The 27,765-nt window shown below is 35.4% G+C and overlaps 1 protein-coding gene across 2 annotated transcripts in view; it reads right to left on the bottom strand.

The window, feature by feature from the left end:
* LRPPRC (leucine rich pentatricopeptide repeat containing) overlaps positions 1-27,765 on the bottom strand; it is a 112,765-nt gene that overhangs the window by 37,908 nt on the left and 47,092 nt on the right. For both annotated transcript variants that reach the window (XM_021001242.2, XM_021001243.1), the window contains exons 15-25: positions 24,315-24,342; positions 22,079-22,136; positions 20,967-21,073; positions 20,679-20,756; positions 20,344-20,388; positions 19,679-19,792; positions 18,548-18,678; positions 17,443-17,528; positions 15,839-16,040; positions 6,272-6,396; positions 4,998-5,104 (exon numbers count right to left, since the gene is read on the bottom strand). In XM_021001242.2, the coding sequence (XP_020856901.1) occupies positions 4,998-5,104; positions 6,272-6,396; positions 15,839-16,040; positions 17,443-17,528; positions 18,548-18,678; positions 19,679-19,792; positions 20,344-20,388; positions 20,679-20,756; positions 20,967-21,073; positions 22,079-22,136; positions 24,315-24,342 (1,081 nt within the window). The remainder of the gene's footprint in view (positions 1-4,997; positions 5,105-6,271; positions 6,397-15,838; positions 16,041-17,442; positions 17,529-18,547; positions 18,679-19,678; positions 19,793-20,343; positions 20,389-20,678; positions 20,757-20,966; positions 21,074-22,078; positions 22,137-24,314; positions 24,343-27,765) is intronic.

A 27,765-nucleotide genomic window follows, 5' to 3' on the forward strand; every position in this document is an offset into this window, starting at 1 on the left:
GAACTCCAACCAGGGGTAACTGTGTTGCCCAGATCCAAACCAGGGTCAGGAGCTTGTAAAGCTCAGAGCAGTAGACTAGATTTTGTTGTAGATCAGATCAAACAGATAGGAACCACCGAATATTTTATAGGCTCTTCAGTATGAGCTGACTGTGAGATCACTGAAGAAAACAAACATTAAAAACACAGAAAAAGCAGCAGCAGTATCATAGAAAGTACAGATCAAAACTGTGAGTATAAACTTCAGCAGGGCTGCTAGGTCACACAGTAGAAAGAGTGGGAGATCCGGAGTTAGGAAAACTCATCTTCCTGAGTTCAAATCTGGCCTCAGACACTTACTAGCTCGGTGACCCTGGTCAAGTCACTGAACCCTGTTTTCTTCAGTTTCCTCATCTGTGAAATGAACTGGAAAAGGAAATGGCAAACCACTCCAGTATCTTTGCCAAGAAAACCACAAATGGAGTCCCAAACAGTCAGATACAACTGAAAAGCCTAAACAACAAAATAAACTCCATCAGTAGGCAGAACCAAGACATGACACTAAAAAAGATGGACAGGATAAAGAGGTGTTACAGAGCTAGAGACACCCAAGACACAAACTCAGAAGAGGAGGAGGACTCCATATGCATATACACTGGGGAAAGAAGAGGAAAAGAATCAGGGTAGTTTCAGACAAGGATTAGTCATAAGCAAAATAAACTCCATCCCTGCAGGTTAGAGTGTGAAGAGGAGTTTAAGAGAAAAAAAAGAGAAAGAACCTGTGAATGTGATCTAGAGAAAGAGAAAAGAGGGTTAAGGGAGCACAGGCAGATTACATCAAATACACATCGCTACTGCTGCACATACTTCAATCTCAATATCCCACTGCTCTGAAAGGAGGTGGGAGGCAAGGAGAGCTGAAAGAAAGGAAAAGCTATAAAGGACACAGGAAAAGACACAATTGGCAACTACTATACACAGTGATGGGATGAACTTGTCTATAAAATAGAAGAGGATAGCAGAACGGATTAGAAATCAGAATCTGTATGGTCTTTATAAGAAATACACTTGAACTATAAAGAGTTAAAATAAAGGGCTGAAGCAAAAGGTATTATGCTTTAGCTGAAATGTAAAAAAAAAAGCAGGGACAGTAATGATGATCATCAAATAAGGCAATAATAAAAACAGATTTGGTTAAAAGAGGTAAACAGTGACATTTTGCTTAAAAGCATCACAGACAACTAATATAAAACGATAATACATATGCACCAAAATGGCATAACAACTACATAATGAAAGGAAAAGTTAAGCTACCAGGGAATTAGGAGGCTGGAAGAAATACACTAGAAAATGGGAAAAGTTATGGAAAACACAGATATGAAAAAGACAACTGGCTTGTCTCACAGGAAAGGCTATCATTTGGGCAACAGAAATTATTATGAAATGGACACAGGCAGAGCTAGGCAAATTCCAGTAAGCAATTAAGGCAGGATTCCCAGAGAGGGCAGTAAGAGTGAAATCTGAGAAGGGACCTGAAAGCATCAAGGTAGGATGAGAAAAAGCTTCAAACACATATAAAGAATTTACACTTGGTGGGATAGGTAGGTGGCACGGTGGATACAGCACCGGCTCTGGATTCAAGAGGACCTGAATTCAAATCTGGCTTCAGACACATTAACACTTACTAGCTGTGCAACCCTGGGCAAGTCACTTAACCCCACTGCCTAGACAAAAAAAAAAAAAGACAAGAAAAGAAAAGAAAAAAGAAAAAGAGAATTCACACTTGGGCTGGGGAAGAGGGAATAGGGAACTTAGGCATTTCTATGCAACAAGTCCATTCTCCCATAGCTTTGGGTGAAGCCCTACAGGCTCACAGAGATGGGAGAAGAGAAGGTTGAAATGCCAGGAGGCTGGCAGTACAGCCCACAGAAATCTCTGTAGGGTAAAAAAAAATACTTTATAGATAAATGCTCCCAATTACTCTACAACCCTGTAAGGTCATGAAAAGTTTGGGGCTAAAGAATGTGGAGTGGTGGGAAAACATGGAGGTTTTCTTTAGAATAGCCTCCTGACTTCTTCCCCACCTAAAATCTATCCTTTAAACTTCTATCAAACCAAGATTTCTTAAACACAATTCTGATAATATCATTGTTCTGCTTAAAAATCCTCAATAACTTGTTACTATCCTCTGTCTTCTCATTTTCATTTTTTTAAAAAGAAAATAAAAGCTATTCTGTGAGCATTTTAAACTCAATTTAAACATTTACATGTACATTCCCTGTTAAGGTAAATAACAAAGATAATAAAATTTTTAAAAACACAGTACCTGCTATCCTCAAGAAGTTTATGCTTGCCCCCCGCCCCAGCCTCCTGCAATCAGTAACATCCCTTCAACTGATCCCCTGACATTTCTATATAAACTCTGCCTGCCCTTCCCTCTCCCTTTCCCCTGTTCCCCACTGTGGAGAAACTAAGACAGCTGTAACATTTATATAATAAATGTGAATCACAAGTTAAAACAAACTTTGAAAAAGGTGAATTTCAGAAGCCGTGTAGCCCTGTTGATAGAAAGTCAGTCCTAGAGCAATAAAGAACAGGGCACAGGTCCCTCCCCCGACACACACTAGCTGGGTAACTCTGGGCAAGTCACTACACCTCTCTGTGAGTAGGCAACTGAGTAAGACTATGAACTGCAGATCAGTTATCTGTGTTTGAGAGTTTCCTCACCAAGATGCTCCGATTAACAATGACATCACAGGTCTGGGCAAAGAAAAAGTGAAGAGTGTCACAAAGGAAAACAAAGCAGACAATTCAATTCTCACTCCAACTAATGGATGCTCATGTTTCTGTTGACAACCGCACCATCTTTCCCCATCTTCTGGTATGTCACCTCAGCATCTGACTCCTTGCTCTACCTCACCGCCCCCATTCAAACAGCTGACAGAACTAGCTGGTTCTTCCATTACAACATCTCTCGTTTGCAGCCTCTTCTCTCTACTGGCCCCACTTTCATGCCGGCCCTCATCACATCTCACCTACACGGCTGCCACGCTATCCCAACTGGTCTGCTTGTTTTGAGTACCTCTCCCCCAACTCTGGAATAGCTTATATACTGCCCACTGCCACATTAATGTTTCTGAAGGGCAATTCCAGCTGCCTCTAGGATCAAATATGAACTTTTCTCTGTTTAGCAGTTAAAACCTTACACAATCTGACCCAAGTTAACCAGTCTGTCACATAGGACATTATTCCTCATTCTCTACTCGGTGCTTAGCCAAAGTGGCCATGTCTCTATCCCTCACACACAATGCTCCACCATACTTCTCTATAGGATAGAAAACCGATGCCCCAAAAGGGTTACCAACTTGTCAGTGGCTGAAACAAAACACAACCTTATGACCCTTTCTAATATATATGTTATCTTAGCTGATTCTCTCAGGAACTACAGGTATTAATCTTAAAAATCCGTTTCCTTGTCTACAAATGCTGGATCAGTGAATTGTTCACCAGTCTATTACTAATAAGAGGCAAGACACAAATCTGGGTCCTTCCTGATACCAAGTCCAGTCCTCTTCCCACTAAATCATGCTGTCTCTAAAACTGACCTTTCTCCTTACCCCACATACCTACATTCCCCACCCCACACCCATAGTAGATAAGGTCTACAAATCAGAAAAGAAAAAAAAAAGCTGAAGAAACTGCAGACGTTAGAGGGCTATGAGAGTTCTTTTAATTATTAGAACTGTCCCTTGATTTGTTCTGTTTTTGGCCTTCCTTTGTATGCCCAGAACTTCGAATAGTGTTTACAATAGTAAGTGCCTTTAAACTGACCACTCCTCATTCCTGGAATGACATCCTTTCTCATCTCTGCCTCACAGAGTCCTTCTCTCCCTTTAAGACAGAGGACAAGAACTATCTTCTGCAAGAAATCTTTTCTAAATCATCCAACTGCTAGTGACCTCTCTCCAAAACTACATTACTAAGTACATATTGGCTTTACATGTAAAGTGTGTGTGTGTGTGTGTGTGTGTGTGTGTGTGTGTGTGTTTATATGAATTGTATTAAGTAATTGTATATGAATTGTATAAAGAGTAGCAACTTTTTCACCACAGTACCCTTTCTTAATGTAATTACTTTACTTTCTCTCTCTCTCTCTCTCTCTCTCACTCACACACATAACGTAAACTCATTAATATTAGGGACTGTTTTCATACATTGTAATTGTATCCCCAGCACCTATCATAGTACCTGGCATATAGTAGAGACTTAATAAATACTTGTTGACGGATTCACCAATCAGTATTTTATTATAAGCAGTTAAAAATAAAAAACTAACCCAATAGATATAAGGTTATTTTTAAAAGAGAATAAAAATTTCTAAGGAGAAAACAATCATAATTTGGCAACATTCTACCACTGTCCCCTTGACTTATCAATTGCACTTAAGTAAAATTTCAATCAAGTCTAGATAAAATATACTAATCCCAAACAGACTAAGTTTGTCACCTACCATTCCCTATAAGCTGCTTACCATAGGAGAAAAAAAAAGAAATGCTAAATTAAATGCCAAACAGTTGCAGAAAGCACTTGTTTGGCTGATTAACTTGTAGACAAGCATTACAAATAAATCTAAGCCTGGTCTGCAGCAAATTAAATTCCAGTGCTTTTAACAACAAAGAATTCCTTGGCAAAGAGGATTAGCAACTTTACACCCAGCAATGCCAGTTTGATTTAATTGTTCCACAATCCAAGATTTAATATGCAAATATCATTTTGATATATAACATTGAAATTAACAAAGTAAGGAAACAAATTTAATATACAACCAGACTGTCTCTTCTGAACTGTAATTATACACAATAAAGAAACCGGCCGAGTTCTTTTTGTTCCTTCATTACTGGGATTGAATTCTATTAACATGAATCAGAACAAGTCTAATTAAAGGTTAAAATTTTTAAATGTATTCTAATTAAGAGTCTAAATAGCTGCACGATTAGACTACTATAGTTAAAACCTCACCTCAATGATCTTCTTGGCCTCTTTGTAATTTCCTGTCTGCATGAAGGCAAAGAAGAGAGCATAGAGCATTGTCATTTCCCCTTGCTCTTGGCTCACAAAGTCCATAGCTGGAGAGGACAGGAGAAAATAAATTAGTCTACTATAACATGCACATAGAAATATGTGATGTGATGGGAACATTATCGTATAAACTGTTTAGGGAAACTTTAAATGTATGACAAGGCCCCCTTAAGTAATTTGTCAAGCAGCTTTTTTTCCCTTTCTGCAACAGACATATTAAACATCATGAGCTCTAGAGCCTGCAAACTGATGATTTAAGTTCCTTTTAGCAAGGAAATAGCTTAAGTAAGATGTAGCGGAGGGAAAAATGATGTTCCTTATGAAGAAATTCTATGAAGGAGAGCATAAAAACTGTAGCAACAGTATTTTACCATAGTATTCTTTCTTAATGTAATTTCTTTTAATAAATCCTTTTTAATGTCTGAAGATAACTTTGTGTGGTTTTTCCTCTAAAATTTTTCCTCTAAAAATTCAGACACGAAACACAAAAGCAGTCACTTCGTTCTCAAAGAGGACCACATAGGGAAACTGAATCCTACGTAATCATAACTGCGGAGTTTTGCATGTAAGAAAAGATTAGAAAATGTATCTTCTCCTTTTCTTTAGAGAGGTAAGGAACTATGGATGTAAAACACCCACCATCACTACCACCACAGCCCCTACACATTTAGCTAAACTCAAACAAGGCCCTTGACAGCTTGGCAGAAGTGCTTTTTTCCCCTTTTTTATTCTATGTTCCAATCAATTAAGGCGCATTTATTAAGCACCAACAATGGGCCAAGACCTGGACATACACATATGTGATAAAAAACATATGGCACGGTTTGCTGTGTGGGTTAGGGAAAATGAAGGTGTTATAAAAAAAAAAAGATTATCTGTGAAAACAGAAATAAGTGTTTTTAAAATGTTTATCAAAACTTAATTTTCCGCTCATATCTTTTCCTGCTGAAAGATGAGAGTTCAGAGACAGCACACCAGATCTGTGATTTAATCAATACAGGGAATTCCCAAATAAGGAACCAATACAAGGTATACCTTTTACTTCTGGATCATTTAATGCACTGAGGGATTAAGTGATTTGCCCAGGGTCATAGAGCCAATATATGTTGGGGCAGTGACTTCAATACAGTCTTTCCTGATTCTGAGGTCAGCTTTACCAACTATGCTACACTGAAAGGATTTTTTAAAAAGCAAAATAATTAAAGAAAACGAACCTTTTTGAATTAAATCAGTTTCTCCTTTTTCTATCAGTTTACATAAGACATCATGGATCCTGGGCATTACGCCATATTTCTTATAGCATTCAATAGCAGCTTCAAGAGCTGCAGGTATATCATCCCTAAAAGGAAAAATGACCAAACGGAAATTAGGACAGAAACAAACTGAATAGTGATATCAAGGACACAGAGAATGTACATATTAAAACTTAAAAAAAAGTCTGCTCGCTTATGATCTAAACACTAGCTATTCAAAATAATGGGGGGGGGGAGAAGTGGTCTAAGTGCTGACATACAGAAATCTAGAATACACAAAAATCTTTCTTGTCATCCTCACTTTTTGCTTAATAATTTGCTTTTACATATAAAAAATTAGCAATTGCTAAACATACAGAACAGATGCAAGTGTTTCACAAAAACTTTATATTAAGGTGCCAGGGCTAGATACAGAGAGTCCAAACGTAGAATCTTCATGAATTGTCCAAAAAAAACTTTTTCCACTACAATGTATCACTACTGACCCCCACAAGCAAATATTCAGAAAAGCCCAACAGATGTTCAATAGCCAAGGTATCATCAAGGGTATAACTTTTATTTCAACACACTGACACTTCTGGGACAAAGTAAATAAATCACTCTATAAACGCCAAGTTTATCATGTATACCTAAAGAGTATGTATGATAAAATACCATCCATAGAACTAGCAGGTCTTTGGGGAGCAGAGGGGGGACTGCTAGACCTGTGATTTCACTGGAGTCAGTAATAGGGATGTATTTGTCAAAAAAAAAAACCTCTATCATACATGGCAACTCTTTTGCAACTTAATTCTCACAGAGTTGCCTGAGTCACAGGAAAGCTAAATGAATGACCCATTTCTTCCTGACTCTGAAGTAGGCTATCAATTCACTACGGCAAATGACCTCAAAAAAGGGACCATGTTCACCTAGTAAGAGGCCTTCATTTTATAGGCTAGAAAACTGATGCCCCAACTTGTCAGTGGCTGAAACAAAACACAACCTTATGACCCTTTCTAATATATTTATGGAATCTCAGTTGATTCTCTCAGGAACCACAGGTATTAATCTCCTTAAAAGTCCGTTTCCTTGTCTACAAATGCTGGATCAGTGAATTGTTCACAGTCTACTACTAATAAGAGGCAAGACTCAAATGTGGGTCCTTTTTGATACCAAGTCCAGTCCTCTTCCCACTAAATCATGCTGTCTCTAAAACTGACCTTTCTCCTTACCCCACATACCTACATTCCCCACCCCACACTCATAGTAGATAAGGTCTACAAAACAGAAAAAAAAAAATAAGCTAAAGAAACTGGATACGTTAAGAGGGGCTAGAGAGTTCTTTTAATTATTAGAATTGTCCCTTGATTTGTTCTGTTTTTGGCCTTCCTTTGTATGCCCAGAACTTTGCACAGTGTTTAGCAATAATAAGTGCTTAATAAACATTTGCTGACTGACTCGTTTGCCCACTGAATCGGAGGGAAGTGGGCTCCCTTTACCAAAAGTCTGTGAGCCTGAGCCAGACGCTCACTTGTTGGGCCTGCTGTAGAAGAAAGTTTGTTTTGCAGAGGTGGTACAGACGGATCGTGAGCTCCTTTCCAATTCTGATATTCTGTGATAATGTTCAAGGGTTGTCACTATGTTGTTCAGTCATGTCTGACTCTTCGTGAACCCATATAGGGTTTTCTTGGCAAAGATACTACAGTGCTTTGCCTTTTCCTCCTTCAGTTGATTAAGGCAAACAGGGCAAGTGACTTGCCCAGGGTCACATAGCTAACGAGTGTCAAGAGGCTGAATGTGAACTCAGTTCTTCTTGATTCCAGGCCCACTGCTCTATCTACCTGTTCAAGAGTTAGGTAGGCAATTCATGGGAAAAACTTGTAAGTGGAAAAAAGTTATGGCACAAATTCACAACCTTTCTGGAGTGAAAGTAAATGATCTCATACACGTACAATAGTTTGCACAGAATAATCTCCCATTTTTGTTACACCACTAATATTCTGTCCATTATACAAATGATCTGTTGCTCCAGACTGAATGACTGCTTTTATCAAGATTAGGATTTTCAGCTGTACTTTAGAGTAAAGTACATTATCAGAAGAAACCCTAATTTTGTTGCAATAACACTGACACCCCGTGAAAATGAGCCGATGGCGGAGCTCGCTCCCCCTTCTTAGCTCCTCACTGAGCCCTGTTGACAGCGCATCTTCTGGCACCCCACAGAGGCATGTGGATTTTTGTCATTTGGGGTGAAGACTAAATTACAGGTTAATTTCAAAACTGCAAGTAGATGCTGCAGGCTAGATTACTGTCATACAGGAGAAATGCAACAGTAGCTACCATAGATGATATAAAGGTTTTTATGATCACTCGTTTATTTTGCTTTAGATCCAAGTTCTGTTAGCGTCTTTCTGTACATTCATTTAATTAACAGCCATCCATATTCCCCCAATAAACAAAACCATGAAATAAATTTTAGAGTTTCAGTAACAAATACAATCTGGGGGGGATGACACCCCAGCTTTATTTCCACACCATTAAAGTAACCTTTTTTTTTTCCAGGTCTAAGTTACCAATAAATGATTGAATAATTGCATCAATCAAAGAGAAACACCTACAATATGTGGCCTCTAAATGTATGCTTCTGAAGGTATTTCTATATATGTAAAACAACAAAAAAATAGGTAATATTTAGATTTTTGTTGCTAATTCTACGTGCAGATAGTTTTCCCCCTTTTAGTCGCCAATAAAATAAATTAGGGTTGTGTAATAAAATCCTTCATGAAAAGTACACAGAAAAATTAAAATGCACAGTCAAAAACACACTACATAACCCTGTCAGATCTTTTCTGTCTTTAAGATCTATTATTTTCACTTTTGACTACTCATCACTTGAATAAGAAAAGTATCAAATGCATTTGTTAAAGTACAATATATCACTAAACTTTTGGCTTTTATGGCCTGCAATTACCTTACATTAATGAGAGAAACACGAAGAAAACATTGTCGAATAATACTCTCAGTAGTGTCATAGATTCCCTTTTACAATCTGATGAAACATATGGTTTCCTCAGAATAATGCATTTAAATGCTAAAATAAAATACATAAGAATACAAAGGAAAGTAAATATATTGAAATAAAGATGAACCTATTTAAAACTGTTTGGCCTCATCTCTGAAAGTCATTGAAATAATAAGCAAAGGGGGCAAGCTATAAAGGATGGTATTACTCAGTAGCAAATGAAAGCAGTTAACAGGGAAGTTAGAGGAAGGAACATACCTGTACTTAACACAACTGAAGACCAATTCACTGAATGTCTAACTTCAGGGAACAAAAACAGACACTGAGGTTTAACTCATATGCTTTTAAATCCTATCTATCATTCACTGATTTTGAACTCTGCCGCTCAACCAATCCTGCTAGTATAACACCACGTATATGAGACAAATATGGTGGTAATATGGCAGTCACCAAATTTCCCTTTGATAAGTTTTCTAAAACTTGCTCCAGACCACAAGGTCTTAATCTGGGGTCCAAGATAGATTTTAAGAGGTCTTTGAACTTGGACAAGGGAAAAATTGTATCTTTATTTCAATATGATTAGTTTCCTTTGTATTGTTATGTATTTTAGCATTTAGAGTACTCTGAGAAGACTGTGTGTTTCACCAGACTGTTAAAGGAGATCCATGACACAAAAAAGCCTGGGGAATCCAGACTAAACCTTTAGCAATGTTACTTTTGGAAATAATTGTTTTCATGTTTATATTAGTACTTTAGTATTATTTCTTTATAGTTTCTTTTTTAACATGTGAGTAAAAGACCATATAATCTACAAAAGGAGCAGAGAAGTATAATCTAGTCATGTAGACCGCAGGGATCATCAGGACGAACATAGATGTAGAGCTGGAAGAATGTTAAAGAGCCCCTAGACCAACTCCTTCACAGGAAGGAAAACGAAGGAAGGGAAAAGAGGAGACAGAGTGGCAGAAAGAAAGGAGCAAAGGTGAGGGCAAGTATGGTACCTCATGTGATGCTTTGTGTTATAAACACATGTACTACATCAGACCTAGAATGGGATTGTCCATACCTTAAAAAAAATGACTGTTAAATTTCATTTTCAGCTCTGAAGATTATGAAAGGACAACACTGTAATCAAGTTTAAACTAGTTGTGACTGCTGTATATTAATTTAAGCACAAAGGAATACCAACAAAATTTGAGGGCTAAGTAGTGGAAGAAATAAAAAATACATGAAATGCAGACATTAGACTTCATCAGAACATTACCTAAGTCTCAAATTCAGAGACCATTTGAATAAGTAGGCTTTATAAAACAAAACAGTAAAGGAGAACTGTTTAACTGATGGTAACAACTAAAAACGTTTGTCTTTTTTTGAATTATATGTTATTCTAGATCTCATATGCTGCTTTTAATTTTATAAATGGGTATGATTTATAGAGTGCACGCCTATCAAATGGCATAGTGCCTGTATTAAATGGAAGGAAATCTGCCAGCCCTTCCAAACATACTGCATGTTGCCAGTATACTTTATATAATACCTAAACTACCTGAAATAACTATTTACAAATAAAATTGATGTATGCCACAAAAACCCAAATGATTATAAAAGTATGAAAGCTATGCTTGACCCATAAAAGGCCAACAATTCCTAACGTTATTTTTTTTCGTATTTCTTTATAAGATAGGCTCAATTAAGTCAAAGAGAGCCTTAACAAGGACTTGAGCAACTGAACTTGAGAGAACCAACGGCAAATTATCATAAACTGCTAAACCTTACGTCATTTCTTTCTATTTTCCACAGAACCTTTGAACCTAAACACTTTACTTGCAATAAATAACTTTCCAAGCCAGAGAATATGCTTGATAAAAATAAGACTCTAAATATTGATTTTAATTGGAATGAAGTGCTTCAACGTTATGCATAAAGCTTTAGTGAAGTGGCAATTTACCTAAGGGGTTTACTGATTGAAAAGCTCTCAAATCTGAAACCACTAGAGAGAGAGAAAAAGAGAGAGAGATAGAGAGAAAGAGGGAGAGGAAAGGAGACTCTTGGGGGATGAGGGAATGAGTGAGGAGGAGAGAAGTTAAAAAAAACACCCACAAAAAAAACACTTAAAAACAAATTCCACTATATAAATCATAAACAGATGTTAGTGTGGAGGGAAATCAATTCAGGAAGAAGCAATCAGCTTTACAAAAAATTATTCTGTTAAGAAAACCAGCTCTTGAAAGAGCTAAATGTTTTTTCCCCGTCCTGTTCATCAGCTATAACGAGGAATCTTCAAGGAGACTGGTGTTACAATTACAACTAATCCTCCCCAAAAAATTAACTGTGTTGAAGGCTTTGTAATTTCCCTAGGTACAATTTAGCTGTCACTTACTTTAAAATTTACTCAAACATGCGTTCCGAACAGCACTAACTTCACATGTCAAGTGCTTTCCAGCCAATTGAGTCTAAACTGGAAGTCGGTGTTAAACAACTGAATGATTAGACAAGATAGCTCATTTCCCTGCTCTTTTGTTCAGAATAAAATGCCACATTTACATTATCAGGCTCAACAGGATTTTCTGACAGAGGGAGAAAAAAACCCTAGTGAACACTGTCCGTACTAAGCACATGAAGCCTGTCATTTACCAATCATCCTTCAAAAAGCAATAGCCATGAATGTAACTTAATTACGACCCAATGATCCTTGACGAAAAATCATCTTATCACTGTCCTGTCCCCCTAGGGCAAATGAACCACTTTGTCCTTTGGCACTGATGATGCTAAATTCCTAATTGCAATAATGGAGTAAAAGAGCCAAACCTCCTTAATTTCCTTACAGTACTGATAGAATTTTAAACTAGAAAGCAAGCAGTCTATAAATAAAGACAATATTCAGTTAAAACAAAAAAGGGGAGAAAGAAAGCAACTATTTATTTTAAATAACACTAACTACATATGCAAAAGATTTTTAAAGGTGCTCCTTAAACTTATTTTATTATAGCTTTGTCTTTTTGAAATGCCTTCCGAACTGCTGACACTTAACTAACCAAGAGCTTTGTACATAAAAATAATCAATTCCTTGTATACTTACATATCTGGTGGATGAGACATAAGTGAAACACTTACATGCACATACAGGTTGTAACACAAATTATCCCAGAATAATCCTTAATGAATAGCACAAATTAAAGCACCTTTGATCACTCGAATCTAATATAATACAGTTAAATAGTTTTGGCTATTTTAAAAATGCAACAAGACCAAAATAGATCAGCCAACCATGTACAGGTAAATCAAAAACAACACACATTTGTACCTAATAAACATGGTTTTCATATTATCTCTCCCTTTCTCATAGCAATAAATGTCAACAAAGATTCTTTTAAGATATTTTAAAACAATTCATTCACCAAAATATAATGGATAAAAATCTTCTTTGAATCATTCATTATTTCAATGAAGGAAATAAAACAGAAAATGAAGTAGCTTTAAAAAAAAGAAATCTAGGTTAAATAACTTGTAGGAAAAGGTTATATAGCTTTTAATGTTTACAAATCTGCTTTCTAAAATATAATCTATTAGCAAATGAAAGCAAAGACCAGAATTGTTTTGTTCTCTGAGCTGTTTTCCCCTTCAAGGAAAAGATTACCAAAAGAGACTACAGAAGCAGCTTATTTTTACAAACCTCCTTATATTTTTGAAAACCTGCTAATGTTTGAGATTCCCCCTGGACTGTTGACTGCGGGAAAAAAAGCATTACACCCATATCCACAAGGATTTTAAATGATTCAGGTAACACAGTCACAGTATGAACCTCTCACCTGTGACTCAATACTGTCAGAGTGACTTTTTTAAAAAGCTAAGACCTGAAAAAATCTTCAAGCTTATATCTTTCTGGGAAACTCAATATCTCAGACTGTTCAAAATTAAACTTCCTAAGTCATGTCCTCTTAGATTATTTTACAATGCTAGTCCAAAAAGCTGTTCTGATTTGAATGAAAAGGATGAAGAGCTGTAACATGTTCTGAGTTTTTTCTGATAAACCTGTATCAAGTTTAAACACATACGGCTGATTTCCTAGATGAATTTACACTCCTGCTGGGGTCAATTACACTATACTACTGGAGATTTAAACAAATTTAGTCAAATCAAATGTTTGTGAACTTTTTGCTTTCAATCAGGATGAAATGATTAATCTAAATAGTTGAATGTAAAATAAGTCTTATTACATGATTGTGACACAGCTAGAAAATGGTTAAAAGATGTAAATCCAATCTTTCCTAACATTTTACCATTTCACCATTTAAGTGTCTCATTATTATTTTATACCATTAAATAAAAATGTCTTCATTCCTAAAACATATACATATGGGTCAATAAGTGACTTGCATTTTACTGTATAGTTAAATGCAAGACATTTTAATGGAAATGCCTTTTTTCTTTTAAAATTTCTCTTAAGAACTCATGGTAGGTAAATATACTACAAAAACTTGTGTAGAGGAAAAAGGGGATGAGTACCTGCTGTTGGGCTGGAGGCACTGAAGAGAAGACAAAGGCCACTTAACAGTACCTGTTTAGGATCCCAAATAGCTTAAAGGAGCAAAGGTCTAATACAAAAGTAAAATTTTAATAGCATTAAACAAAGAGGTATCCACATATAGAAACTAACCAGGAGGTTGGGATGCAACAGTAAACATTATCAACTACCTTTATTTGAGCTTGAAACTCAGTGTTCCCCCCCCTTCCTTTTTTCTCTGAATTTCCACTTTAGCTTGCCAAGTCCTGCTTAGTTCACGAGCCCCATCTGCAGACCTCTTCAGGAAAGAGCTTGAGATCTCCCTTTCTCATCAAAGTATTTCTATTTATAAGATATTTCTAACTAATCTAGCCTCGCTCCTTTCGCTGCTACTTATTTTATTTCTGCCTAGTAGCGAAGAAACGTTTAATACTTCTGGGCATTGGGCCCATTTTAATTAAATTCTTTCTAAAGCCTATGCAGAACCCAGTTACTGTTTGCAGAGATGGGTACTTTATAACAAAAAAAAAATCTAGTAGGAAACATATTAATTATAGGATTTTCATTTTCAGTAAAGGCTGTGACTAAAAAAGCTCAGTATCCCAATAGCTAGTTGTGTCAGTAGTTCTTAAAAAGGATCTAAGCCTGTGAGATGGTGAAGCTGATAATTTGGCCAAGAGTCCAACACACCCACAATTCAATTTGAAATTTTTCTACTAGTCAATGCAAAGCAAGTCAAGGTCATTTTACAAACCTTAATATTCAACACATATGGCCCTGGGAAAAATGCTTTCATTTCAGTGTTCTTTCCTAAACAGAGGCAGTTTGGCACTTTACTTGCTTTGGACAACTTAATCATTGGATAAAGAAAGAAATGTTGTTATAGCTGGCTATTTTGGAACTGCTGTCCAAATTTGCCTATGTAGCTAAAGATCTATATTAATATCAGTAAAATCAATTTACTGTAAACATTACAAGACCCTAAATTAAGTTACAGAATATAGAAGTACATTCAGGACCTAAAAAATAAAATGCAGACACTAAATAAAGGAAATGGATATGTGCAAGGATCACTTTTTCTAAAGAAATGTCTTCCATTACTACAATGCCTTAAGTTGATTTCTAACACATCAAATTTTTCTGCAATGAACCAAGTGCAAAACACTAATTTGCTCTGCAAGTCTATGGAAATCATTAACTTGTAGCAAAGGAAAATCTTCAAACTCAACAATTTCTGGACTATATCAAGAAAATTAATTTTCTTCCCAAAGCAATAGTCTGGGCTCAAAGAAAACTCCTAAACACTTACATCGAACAGCAGTACTGGAATACAATAAAATACCACGTGGAGGCGAAAAGATGCTCCTACCTCATTACCCAAAGAGTACAATTATGATGCTATGATGAAAAGCCCAGAGGACATTATTTCTTACAATAATTGCAACACTTAGGGAACCCAAAACTGGGAGTAAGGTTAGGAACAATTTAATCTTCATCAGATCTAACTCTACCTAGTTTATAAGGGAAAAAAAAAGATAGCTGACATTTGTGCAGTGCTTGACGATGCCATAGTGTTTTATGTGCATTATCTTACATGAGCCACAGAACTTCTTTGTGAATCATATTGGCCCCATTTTACAGATAGAAGGAGACAGAACGGGTGAGGGTAAGCAACAGACGAAGAAGATCTGTGGGAATGCTGAGGCCAATAAAGGCTAAATAACTTGCCCATGGCAAGTGGACTACTGTCAGAGGCAGGATTTGAACCCAGGACTTCCTGTCTCCAATTCCACCACATAATTTTTAGGTATACTTGAAGAAACTTGGCATAAACAATTTACTTTAGGACTCCTACAGGGGAAGCAGAACTGAAAGGTGTTTTTATTCAATTTACTATTTCATAGAAAATACAATACAAAATTATTTTATATCACCATAGATGATTTATATAGACAACCCTCCCCACCCTGCAAATAATCAACTGTATCCTTGAAAACCCACATCCAAATTTCAATTAACTTACTTTTCAAGGTGAAGAGTAACCAAAGGGGAACATAGAGTGATGCTTGGTTTTGCTAACCCCAAGGTCATGATGGCTTCATGTAACTGCTTAACTGTTTCAACTTCTCCTAGGAAGGCTGCCTCATTTAGGATGTGCAAAAAGGGTGCTCTGTCTTTGAGAAGAACATCCTTCTCTTTTATCTCCTTTAGAATGTTAATAGCATCTACAATGAAGTAACACAAAAGACCCTTAGGTAATTTCATGTAGGGAAAACAAACTGCTATTAAAACAGCATTTCAAACCCAGCAGGAATGCAAATTCTGGTGTATAATGCCGATTTCAAGTTAATTACTACTTGCATTTCTAAACGAGACTACAATTATAAATCCACAATAGCATGGTTTTATCATTTCCCTGCAACTTTGACTACAAATTATAGATAGAAACCGTGTGCCCACTCTGCACCACATAACCTTGTACAGTGTGCCCTATAGCTGCAAGATCCTACTAAATGGATGCTTTTATCGCTCAATGCTAACATCTGCTAAATCACACCATTGTTTCTTCAGCAGATGGCTTGTCAGGAGGCCAGATAATAAAGATGTGTTTACACTGTATATACAGCCAGACTAATGGTCTGATACCGATAGGGCCTGTTTGCTGTGTCGATACTAATTAGCCAAGCAGAGCCAATGAAAGCTTTCCAAAAGACTGAATGTTAAAACATTAGGTTCATTAAGCTTCATTAGGAAGGCAGAAACAAACATTTTTGTATATGGAATAAGTCCATTTTTATAACGTTTTTCTTAATTATCATACAGGCAAAATGTTTTGACCACTTTACATGCAAGTATCAAAAGTAGATTAATTTTTAAAAACAGTTTTCAATGTTGTGAATGCTCCCATGGGGAAAAAGGCAATCTTCATATCTTTCCCATAATGAAACTGACTTCTGCGGAAACATAATAAAGGATAGATCACAGCACAATTCATACACAGAAATCAAGGAAACTACAAAATCAAGACTTTAATAATACCAAGTATGATTAAATTATTTTTACTTCAGTGACAATAAGAAAAAAGGGCCACAAAAGATGGGGGGGCTGCTTGAATTTTCAAATTAAAAAAAAAAACAACCCAAAAAGTTGGTTCAAGTAAAGATATTTTAGTGGAAGCGAGGGGGTACAGAGGAAGGAACTCTCAAAGTTGTGATGAAAACCATTTCTTATTTCTGTTTCCTTTAAGGTTATGTTTCTAGGTTTTATGTTCCACCTTCAAACCTTCTTAAGCAAAAACAAAGCCATTAGTGTAGGCACATATGCCATTTGTGCCATAAGTCATGAGCTTCCAACTCGATCCAAGCAGCAATGCTAATAAGAGCTAGCTGCAGAAATGCAAAAGGCACTGAGCTGTGCAAATGTAAATGACAAGCTTGCCAATCCATTAAAACTAATGGCCTGCACTGTCCAAGCATCTCTGGTTGAATTCACATGCAAATTTGTATGCAAAATGTTCAAGCACTTTGCAGGACATGATACACCATTAATATCAATTCACATTTTATTCCAGTGGCAAGATACCTTCCCCATCCATTTCTATTTCACAGTTAAAGGCAGCAGGCATACCTTGGATTCGGCCATGCTTCACCAAGACTTTCACAAGGCCTACATACTTGCCCGGGTCAAGAGAAACTGATGAATCGATTCGTTCTCTAAAAATGAAAGCATAGCAAGATTTTGATAGTCGAGAATTCCTTATTTTTCTAAAGCTGTAAAAGCAAAATCATAATAAAAACAGATAGCTCTGCCTATCTGAAAGCTGCTAAGATATTACCACGTTAGACTTTATTCTGATTCTAAAGTAACAAAACTGAATGACCAAAACAGATGCTGATAGTTATCTGATAAAGAAACACTTGACTTCTCAGAAGGATCCTTGTCTTAAATAAAGTCTAGCTTTTACGTATGGAAGTATTAGCAGGACGACATATGTAAGCAGGTAAACACGTTATTTGTCAGCAGGTTTGACTTAACTTTTTTTCTTTGATAAGGGCTCTCCTGGAGGGAAATGACTACATAAAACAAAAATCATGATTAAAATGTTTTTAAGCCAAATATAAAAATTAATAATTAATAAACACTGTCTATGAATGACTACAATGTCTTTTTTTAATGGTTTGCATAAGCTAATAATTAAAAGTATTGCATACACACAGAGAAACATCAACAACAGTATCATTTACTTCAACTCATTCTTCACCATAAACATTCAAGCAGAAAAATATCCTTTTAAAGGTAACAAATGGATTTTTAGTGGGACAAAGACATAAGGCAAGGTGATCAAAAAGCTGACTGACAGTGTAGTCACCACTGGATATTGTTAATTCTCTTTTATAGTTTCCTATCTGACACCATAATGAGATTTCCCTTAGAAACTGGAAATGGGAGTGTCTGTCAACAAGCCTTATGATAGAGTCCTCAACACTGGCTGCCATCTTACTGTAGTGAACAAGTAACTACAGCAGCAGTGAAGAGATAAACTGGAAAATGGACAAATAAAAGCCTTTTTTAAAGACGTGGTCCGAAATGCTGGAATTTTGATGACTTTAAATACCACAGAAGAAGAGAAATAAAGACCACAGGAGAAGGTTATCAGTCAGCCTGGTAATTTCGGCCAGGGTTGTGTATCAGCATAAATCCCGGTGACATGTTTCAGTGCCAGTGTACTTACATTTGCTGTTTCAGGTTCATTGCTTCTTCTGCATTATCGTGTCGACAGCACAGACTTATTAAAGCTGCATAACCACCAATAACCATGTCAGATTCATATTTTGTTTTTATTTCAAGAGCTTTCTGCATATTCTAAAAAGAACAAAAGAAAGTGAATAAATATAAGTTAACAATGTGTTTGCTTTTGAGCCTGCTGAGTTTAGAAATTGGTTTTATGCAACATACTATACTTTACCTTTACAAGCTAAACTTTACCTTTCTATGTAACATCTAGTTTCATCATGAGCATACAGATGAGGATGTGTTTTTAACCAAAAAAAGATTAATAAAGTTATATATACTATCATGTTCTAAAACAGCAAATGTCTCATGTTTATCTTTCACACAGCAAAAACAAAACAAGAAAACCTTAAAATTAAATAGAAAATAATCTAATCAGTTGTAGCCCAGTAACTGCATGTATTTCCATAAACTGAAATACACATAACTGAAACCACCTTGTATTTTTGAACTTTTTATCAAGGCAAGACATCATATTATCATGTGAAACATAGTTATGCCTCTGTTTTAGAACCACAGTTCTATGACCAAATCATACTGAACTAGAAATTCAAAAGTCTAGTGATATCCCACAAATTGCAGTCACACACTAAAATGAATAAGAAGTACAGCTGGACGCCCGCTGAATACAGCAAGAGACCCTTTATCTCAGAAAGAGCTTTCCTCCAGCAGGAAAATGGAATTTCAATCCCTGCATTAACAACCTAGTAATATTTGACTTGCAAATGACTACTGCATGTATCAGTTGCTTGGCAATCTAGATATAAGAGACCTGAGCCATGGCTTAAAAGGACATTTGGCATGTATGATAAACCTATCACAGCTGTTACCATCATTCACTTTGAATTATTGTAAACAAACTTCAGCAACCCCAAAACATGCCATTCAAGGTGTAGCAGAAATTAATCTTTCATTTAATTATTTTTTGCACTTATATTTGATTTATAACCACAAAACAAAGAAATCATAAACATTCTACTTAACAGTGTTTAATATTGCTTACAAAAAAATCATATTCTTAGAGAAAACAAATCTTGGAGTTTTCTAAAACAGACTGTATTACTCAAGTTACCTCTTCTGAACACAGTATTAGTATAAGTTGCTTTAGGACATCTCTTATAGGACGGTTTTCAGTTTTCAAATTTTCAAGTTTTTGTTCCAAGTCAGATGAGTTTTCCACTAAAATCTATGGAAAAGAGAAATTTACCAAAAATTATACTTCATAAGGAAATGTCAGCATTTCTTTAAAAAAGAATGTGTGTGTGTGTGTGTGTGTGTGTGTGTGTGTGTGTGTGTGTCCCCTCATTTAAAAATTTTTCCAATAGTGCCAAGAATACGACATATTCTTTAGGAAGACTACATGACTGAAAATCTGAGACAATAGTCTAACAAGTAAAAAATGTAAGAATTAAAATGGCACTTTTACAAGAATAAAATGTTCCTTTAACAATTTTTTTTTTTTGTAAAAAAGGAAAGAATAATTTTTTTCTACTTGTTGGGAAATGGAGACAACAGAAACATGCTGTCTTCTCATACATTTTTCCAAAGGATCTAATCTCTCTTTTCCTCTCTTCTCCTCTAATATTCCCAAATAACTCGGGAGAAGAGAGGAAGGGGGCAGCATGGAGAGGAAGAGAAGAAATTTGCTGTTAGAATAAGGGGGCAATATAAATGTTTTCTGGGGTTGTCCACTAAGTGTGGTTATCACTACATGAAAAGTAGCTAAGACTTACTTACTTTTGAAGAGCCTGAAGTCTGTGTGTCAACCAACAGGGCCACATCCTAAAATCCAGATTTATTATCACAGAATTAGAAACTATGTAAAGTAGGCTTGAGTTGTAACTATTTAAAATAAGATTTGAAAGTCAAATTGTCCATCTTGTTTGAACAATCCTAAAAGTGGAGCTCAAAATAATCTCTAAAACATAAATAGTAAAGTATGTAAAGGAACATTTGGGTGTTTGCAGATTAAAAAAGGTTTATTTTGTATGAAGGTACACTGAAAATAAATTTAAACGTTTTTGTAGCAACAGAAATTTATTTAAAATAGTTACTATTTCACAGACACACACCTTAATTAATTCAGGAACATGATGGCTGTTCAGGCGATTACGAATCCCTTTGTAGATGCTTTCAGGAATTGCTACATTCTGTACCAAGAGGTGGAGAAAAAATTATGAGTTCTGAAACACAACTAAACTGAAATTTGTCTAACAGAAATTATCTCAGACATAATTTAAGTCTCTAACTCTTCCATGTCATTGAGAAGTGGTCTGGTTGTACTTAAAAGCAGCAATTTCAAATCTAATAGATACATGTCAGGCAGGACAGGCATTATGTTGCAAAAAATGAAATGGTACCATCTTCTTCAGCTGATGGAAGTATTGTCTCAAACGCTCCTCCTTGGCCTGTACCTCTGAGTCACTCATGCTGTCAATCAAGTTATAAAGAAAATAGCCAACAGCTTCTGTGGAAAAAAACAAGAGAAAGCATTCCCCTAAAATTACTGAGACTGTCATGTTATCAAGATTAATTTATAAGAAATCATTTTGGTGTGAGATGTCACCCTGATGAGAGGCTCTGAAATGGCAACAATGATCACTGAGGCATAGAGATTATGTGGTTTGGGAGCACATATCTAACTGGTGAGTGAAAGGAATATTAATTATTTTCAGACCCAGTGACAGCTTTTCAGTACTGAATCTTACTTCAATCTATTTTTTCCACCACTGTGTGACAGAAGTGGTACTGCCCAAGGCCTCCCACCCTTCCCTGGCCACTACTGCAAATAGTGGCCACAAATACTGTGTAACATATATACATTTTTGAAGGTAAATATATTATAAGAACCATTAAATGTTATATAAGGAACGAAGCAATTATGATGAAAAAATCCACAATCCTATGGAAAACTGACTTATTGTCAATGAAAAAAAAAAACCCCAAGATTAAAAAGGATGTTTTCTAAGAACAAAAATTTTCCTATGCTTTCGAGCAGAAAACATATAGGACCAGTTTTTAATGTTTTAGAAAGACCTGAACTTTCAGAAAGGTTGTCTTCTTCTAGAAACACATACATTAACCACGTAAACTTGCCCTAAAAATATTTCTATGTTTCATTACGTAAAACAACAGAAGTATTCAATACAAAATAATACCTTTTCCAATAAATTATTCTAAAAGGGGAGACAGGAATAAAATATTCAGCAGAAAATTGTTAACATTTAAGCCTGATAGGTGACATAAATAAATGTGGTTAATGTCTGAGCCAGGACTTTAATCACAATTTTAAAAAAATTTATTGCTCTCTTAAAATGCTGTGATTATCATAGTGATTTATATACAACATGTTTTCAAATTTCACTTTTAAAAAAGAAGCACTCAGTGTTTACTGTTGTAATCCCTGTAGTCCATCATTACACAGAAGAACGGATTTGTGGATAAGTTACAATCATAGAAATTGAAACGCTACCAGTTGGTCCTGGAGATGCCTGGCAATAACGTCCATCCGTGTACAACTGTTCTGTTATCTGTTCAGAGAGAATAATCATGAACTGCAGCCAAGAGAAGCAAACAAGGGCAAATACAATCTGAAATTGAATTCTCGAAATGAAGCATCTTTCCCAGTAAGGTATTACTCTATACTGCATCATAGTAATTTAAGATGAAAAAAAAAATTACAAGGAATTTTCTGTGGATAAATAAGTTTTCTTTTTAAAAAGTGCAAATAAAAATGCAAAAAAGTCAACAATAATCTAAACCATTTTGCTTGCATATCACTTCCTCACTCACATAATTATAAATAAAAATTACCTATAGCATTTATGAGTCTGTATTTATAAATTATTTGAGATTTCTAAAACAAGAGTGAAACTGAAGCATACTGATCTATTTAAAATAAAGTTACATGGGAAAAAATGAAATGCACAAACTTGCAGCATTAGTTTTAAATTAACTGTGGTTTGTTTTAATCACCTTTCAACACATTGCTTAACAGTTTAGTAACATCAAACAAAAGAATGTATGGGGGAGGAGTAATATATGAAAATCTTCATTTTAATATATCAAAAATTCACGTGAAAAAGTTTTAATTTATTTCACTTCAAAGGGCTAAAAAACGTGGTTTTGTGCACAAAAAAATACTTAAAAAACACAGATGAACCCTTTAGAGGAGAGTAAGCATCTATTAGCACTTCCTTCTACCAATATTTTACTCTTCAATAGAAACCATAAAAGTCCCGGAAAATCCATGCTACAGATTATGCTAAAGTTACACTGAAATAAAGAAGATCAACTGCTTTATCTTCATTGCTAGTGTGAACTAAAAGACACATTTGTCTATCTCAACAAAAAATGTCATGTATAATGAGCAAAATATCAAAGTAAACACAATAAAAATCTTAAAGACAAATACCACAGGCAACTATCATTTGAGAAGATGCATTTTTATCCTTACGAATCTTTGGCAATTGTGGCCAAAAACTGGCATTTTATCGATATATTGCTTCAAGTTATTTTTTTTGTTTCTACATTGAGAATTAAGTACAATTGTACTTGAGTAAATAAACTAAATTATATTAAATGATACTATATCCGACTGGTATCTTTCAAAAATGTTAAAAGAAATCACATACCATGTCTAGGCACATTATAATAAAAAAGTCACGTATTTTAATAGTTCAGTTTATGTTTATATTTATATATATATATATATATATATATATATATATATATATATATATATATATATATATGCATGCATGCATGCATGCATCAGGCTATAACCATGATTGCTGATAAAAGGGACATTTAAATAACATTTACTGCTGAGGAATGTAGCATTTATATGCATCATTTCATCTGCATAACTACCCTGTAAATAAGAGAAGTACTTCAAACATCATAGCCAACATCAGTAGTATCATAGATATTTTAGATGAAGAAACTGAGACTAAGAAATGTTAAATGACTTGCTCACAATTATATAGATAGTATGTATGTGAAAGAGGATCAAAATCCAGACCACTTCTGCCTCTGCCTCTAAGGTAACTATTCTTACCAGCCACTCACTCAAAATTGGGAAGTAACTTTTGATACTACCAGAGAAGAGACTGTACTATGGCTTGATAAAGAAAGCTATGGATGCTTTATGCATATGATTTTTGATGTGTGCATGCCAGGTCATTCTAAAACTTAGAACTTGTAGGTACTGGGACCATACTTGCACTTTCCCTGAACCAAGCAATGTACAACCACACCAATCAATTTGAGATAGGTTGAAAGCTGGAGACCAGTTTCCAGGTTCTACCTCTGCTGTCCTTGTGACCTTGGGGAAGTCATTTACTGCTGTGGTTATAGCCAGCTCTTTGAGACCACTCAGTTGTGGAGAGGGTGATGGCCTCTATTGTCAGAGGAAGTCTTTATCTATGAGAGTTTCCTATGTCAATGAAACCACACAGGTCTAGTCAATAAGCTATTGTAATTTCCACACTTAAATGCTGCCACAGTCCTGTTTACTTCAGACGGTCCTACTTGGAAGAGGAAAGCCCCTATTGAGGGAAATGAAAGGGAATCTTTCCTGCATGATCCAATTTGTATTCAGAACTACCTACTTCAGAATTCTGAATTTAAAATTTTACAAAATAAACATTTAATACTTACCATCTTCTGGATGGCATACAAAAGCTTACAGAAAAATCAGGACTTACCTTACTCCAAAGATTGATATCATCAGACCTGAAGAGGGCAGCAGAGGATAATGAATTATCAAGTAACAAGAGAATAAATCAAATTTCTTTGTGAATATAGAATGTAATACCAAAAACATAAAAGGAGTCACTCAAGGTAATACACATAGTATAGATAAAGGCTTGTTACAACAAATATCTCTAAATAACAAAGATTTTAAATCTCAGCTAAAATTCCAGGACAAAAGAAGTGAGAAAATCCCCTGGAAAAGCTGAAAACAAGATTTGACAAGCATAGCTAAATAAGAAACTTGGCAAAATAGAATCACATTTAAAACAATTCCCCTGAGCATCTAAGTTCTATGACTAATAATTAAATTCCCCCAAATATCAATTTTTAAATTATAAAAAATAAAACTATTCTTAGTAAAATATATGATTCAAACAAAAATCCCAGTGGCATTAAATATGTATTCACTACTAAGGTATTAAAAATCTAGACTGATATATAGATAATATTCACTTAGATTGGAAGGCAGGGTTGTTTGCTCCTTTGCAAATTTTAAAAAATGAAATGCAAAGTGTCAAAGAGACTTTTGTGACAGCATTTTCAGTCAGTCAACAAGCATTTGTTAAATTCCTACTATGTTCCAGGCTCTGTGCTAAGCCCTGAGGATATGAAGAAAGGCAAAGACAAAGATGGGGAGACAAACATGCAAACACCTATGTACATCAAAGGATAGAGGGAGGTGGTTTCAGAGTGAAAGCACTAACACTGGAACCTGAGCTCAGATGTGAAGGATCACTCCAAGCATGTCAAATGGCTAGTTAAAAGACCCCCAAGTAGAGAAAAAAGCCATACTGCTAGTTGACTCTACTCTGCCTCACACATTCCTGTGGTGAAAGAATCCACTTGTGAAAGTCTTCTCATTTTGAAAACAACTCATTCTATATCAACTATTTACTAAAGGCATTAAAAAACCAAAACCAAAACCCAAAACCCTCACTGCCAGCCTACATAGTGATAACGTGTACTCTTTTCAATGCCTGGAATCCTGTATTTCACAATTAATCTCATTATTTAATGGCGTGAAGCCCCAATACACTATTTAAAGCTGATTTATACCACGGGCATTTCTTTTTGCTCTAAATATTTTATCTCTTCTCCCTACCCCTACTACCAAATTAGTCCATTCTAGAAACAATTCATAGCTTTCTTCAAGGTTCAGAACTTTCTCTAAAATAATTTTTTATTCATCTTGCATACACTTATCTGTATAAATGTCTCCCATCTACAGAAAATAATCCTGAGGACAAGGGGCTATTTAATTTCTGTCTTTGCATTCCCAGCATTCAACACTATGCCTGGCACAATTTAGAGACTTAAACGCTTAAAAATCATCTATTTGACTACAAGAAAGCATAAAGAACTACTTTCTTTTCTCCTATAAGACCATCATTTTCTTAGAAAACAGATGATAATCTTAATTTTCTTAACGATTAAACAGTTACAAGTTCAAAATTTTCAAATACTTAAAAATGAAAGCATAAATTTTTTTTGCACCTCCATACCCCTTTCTCTTGCATTAAACAGACTTCATCAGGACGTACGTTGTACTTTGTAAAGTGGCATAAGACATCACTGCAAGATTATAGGTAGTACAGATCATACACTGCGTTTCTATCTTGAGGCAATATGGAAGTGAATTCTCAGATAAAAAAGACTTGAACTGGTTCTCTTACCCTACCAACTGTCAATAAGTATAAAGCAACATTACTGACATCTCTACGCAAAAAGAAGGCAATGCTTATAACGCCCAAGAGCATCACTCAACAAGGAAAGTTCGAGATACCAATGGGGAGAATATTTTCTTCCTCCCACAAAAGGAAAGTTGAAACCTTAGAATCATTAAAAACTAGGAGATACTTTTTGGTGAAGTCTTAGGGCAAAATCTAGAACTCCAGCCACTGGAAAGCTTTCAATACTGTCCATTTCTTCCCTAAGGGGTCTGTCCATCCCAGAGATGTCATACACTGCTTTAAATGACCATGATTAAGCCTACTATTTCCTTTTCTACTCTACTAAGTGTTATGCCTCAGTGTCTCAGCCAAGAAAAGGAGTACAAAAAAAGAGAAAGGATAAGAGAAATGTTTGAATACAACCAATCTAACCTGTGATATCTAGGGATAAAAATTAACTTACTTTTAAACAAAGAGAGACTCCTTTCCTCTACTTCTAAAAAGATTTCAAATAACTTTAGAGGTTAAAAATGATGGTATGTTTTGGCTGATTGGATTTAGCTTGGCATGTTATTTTACATTACAGTTTGAGCCCCTCTGCCTTGTGGAATATGAATAAACCATCCTTCAAAGAAATGCCAACTATTAATAGCCATATACAAAACAACTAACAATGGAAGAAGGAAGAGAAAGAGGGCAAGAGGGATGGAAGAAAGGAAGGACCGAAAAGTTATGAACATGACTGGAAGATGAAGTCATTAAACGTACTTTCCCCCCTTCTTTGCAGAGGTGGGGGGTTATGGGTGTGGAACACTGCACCTGGTGTAAGGCTCCTACCATACAGTTTATATTTCCTTAACATCATTTTCCCACCTTCTCACCTTATTTTTTATTCTTTGTTATGAAGGATAGCTCTCTAGATAGAAGAGATATATTTGAAATTAAATGATATAAAGATATAAATTTTCTTAAGAGACAAAAAAATAGCCAGTTTCAAATCACCAATAAGAGAAATACAAATTGAAACTCTGAAATTTCATGTTACATCATCAAAGTGGCAAAGATGACAAAGAATAGATGGAAATAATGCATGAAGGAGGCACTATGGGAACACAGGCACATTAACACACTAATGCTTGTGGATGCACGAATGGGTCAAACTATTCTGGAATAGAATTAACATATCTTGAGGCTTTGCTCCAGAAATCCCACTCTAAAGCAGTAGCAATCAATGGCAAAGAGGCCCGGGATATCCAGAAGACTTATAAGCAGTACTTTTTATACTAGCAAAGAATAAGAAACAAAGTAGATATCCATCTACTGGGGAAGAGCTAATCAAATTTATTACTGTGCTCTAAGAAACAATGAATACGATGAATACAGAGAAACGCAGAAAGAAACACATATTAATGGAGGCATTTAGGTAAGCAGAACCAGAACAACAATATTCATAATAACAAAAAAAAATGTAAATAGAAAAAACAAGTGAAATTGGATACTTGGAAACAGCAAAATGCCAAGAAGGTACCTCTTAGCCTTCTTTGCAAAAGTGAGGGACTGTGAATATAGAACACTGCATGTCAGAGTTTTTCTATGTACTCATTAGTTTTGCTGAATTTTTTAGCTTTTTTATCCTTTGTTATAAGGAACTGATTTTTGAAAAGGCCAACAATGAAAAGATCAAAAAGAATAATCAAAGTACCATAGTACTCTCTTACTGTCATGTTAACAA

This window comes from Phascolarctos cinereus, unplaced genomic scaffold (genome assembly GCF_003287225.1).
Source record: "Phascolarctos cinereus isolate Bilbo 61053 unplaced genomic scaffold, phaCin_HiC Scaffold_2;HRSCAF=192, whole genome shotgun sequence".
Taxonomy (NCBI): domain Eukaryota; kingdom Metazoa; phylum Chordata; class Mammalia; order Diprotodontia; family Phascolarctidae; genus Phascolarctos; species Phascolarctos cinereus.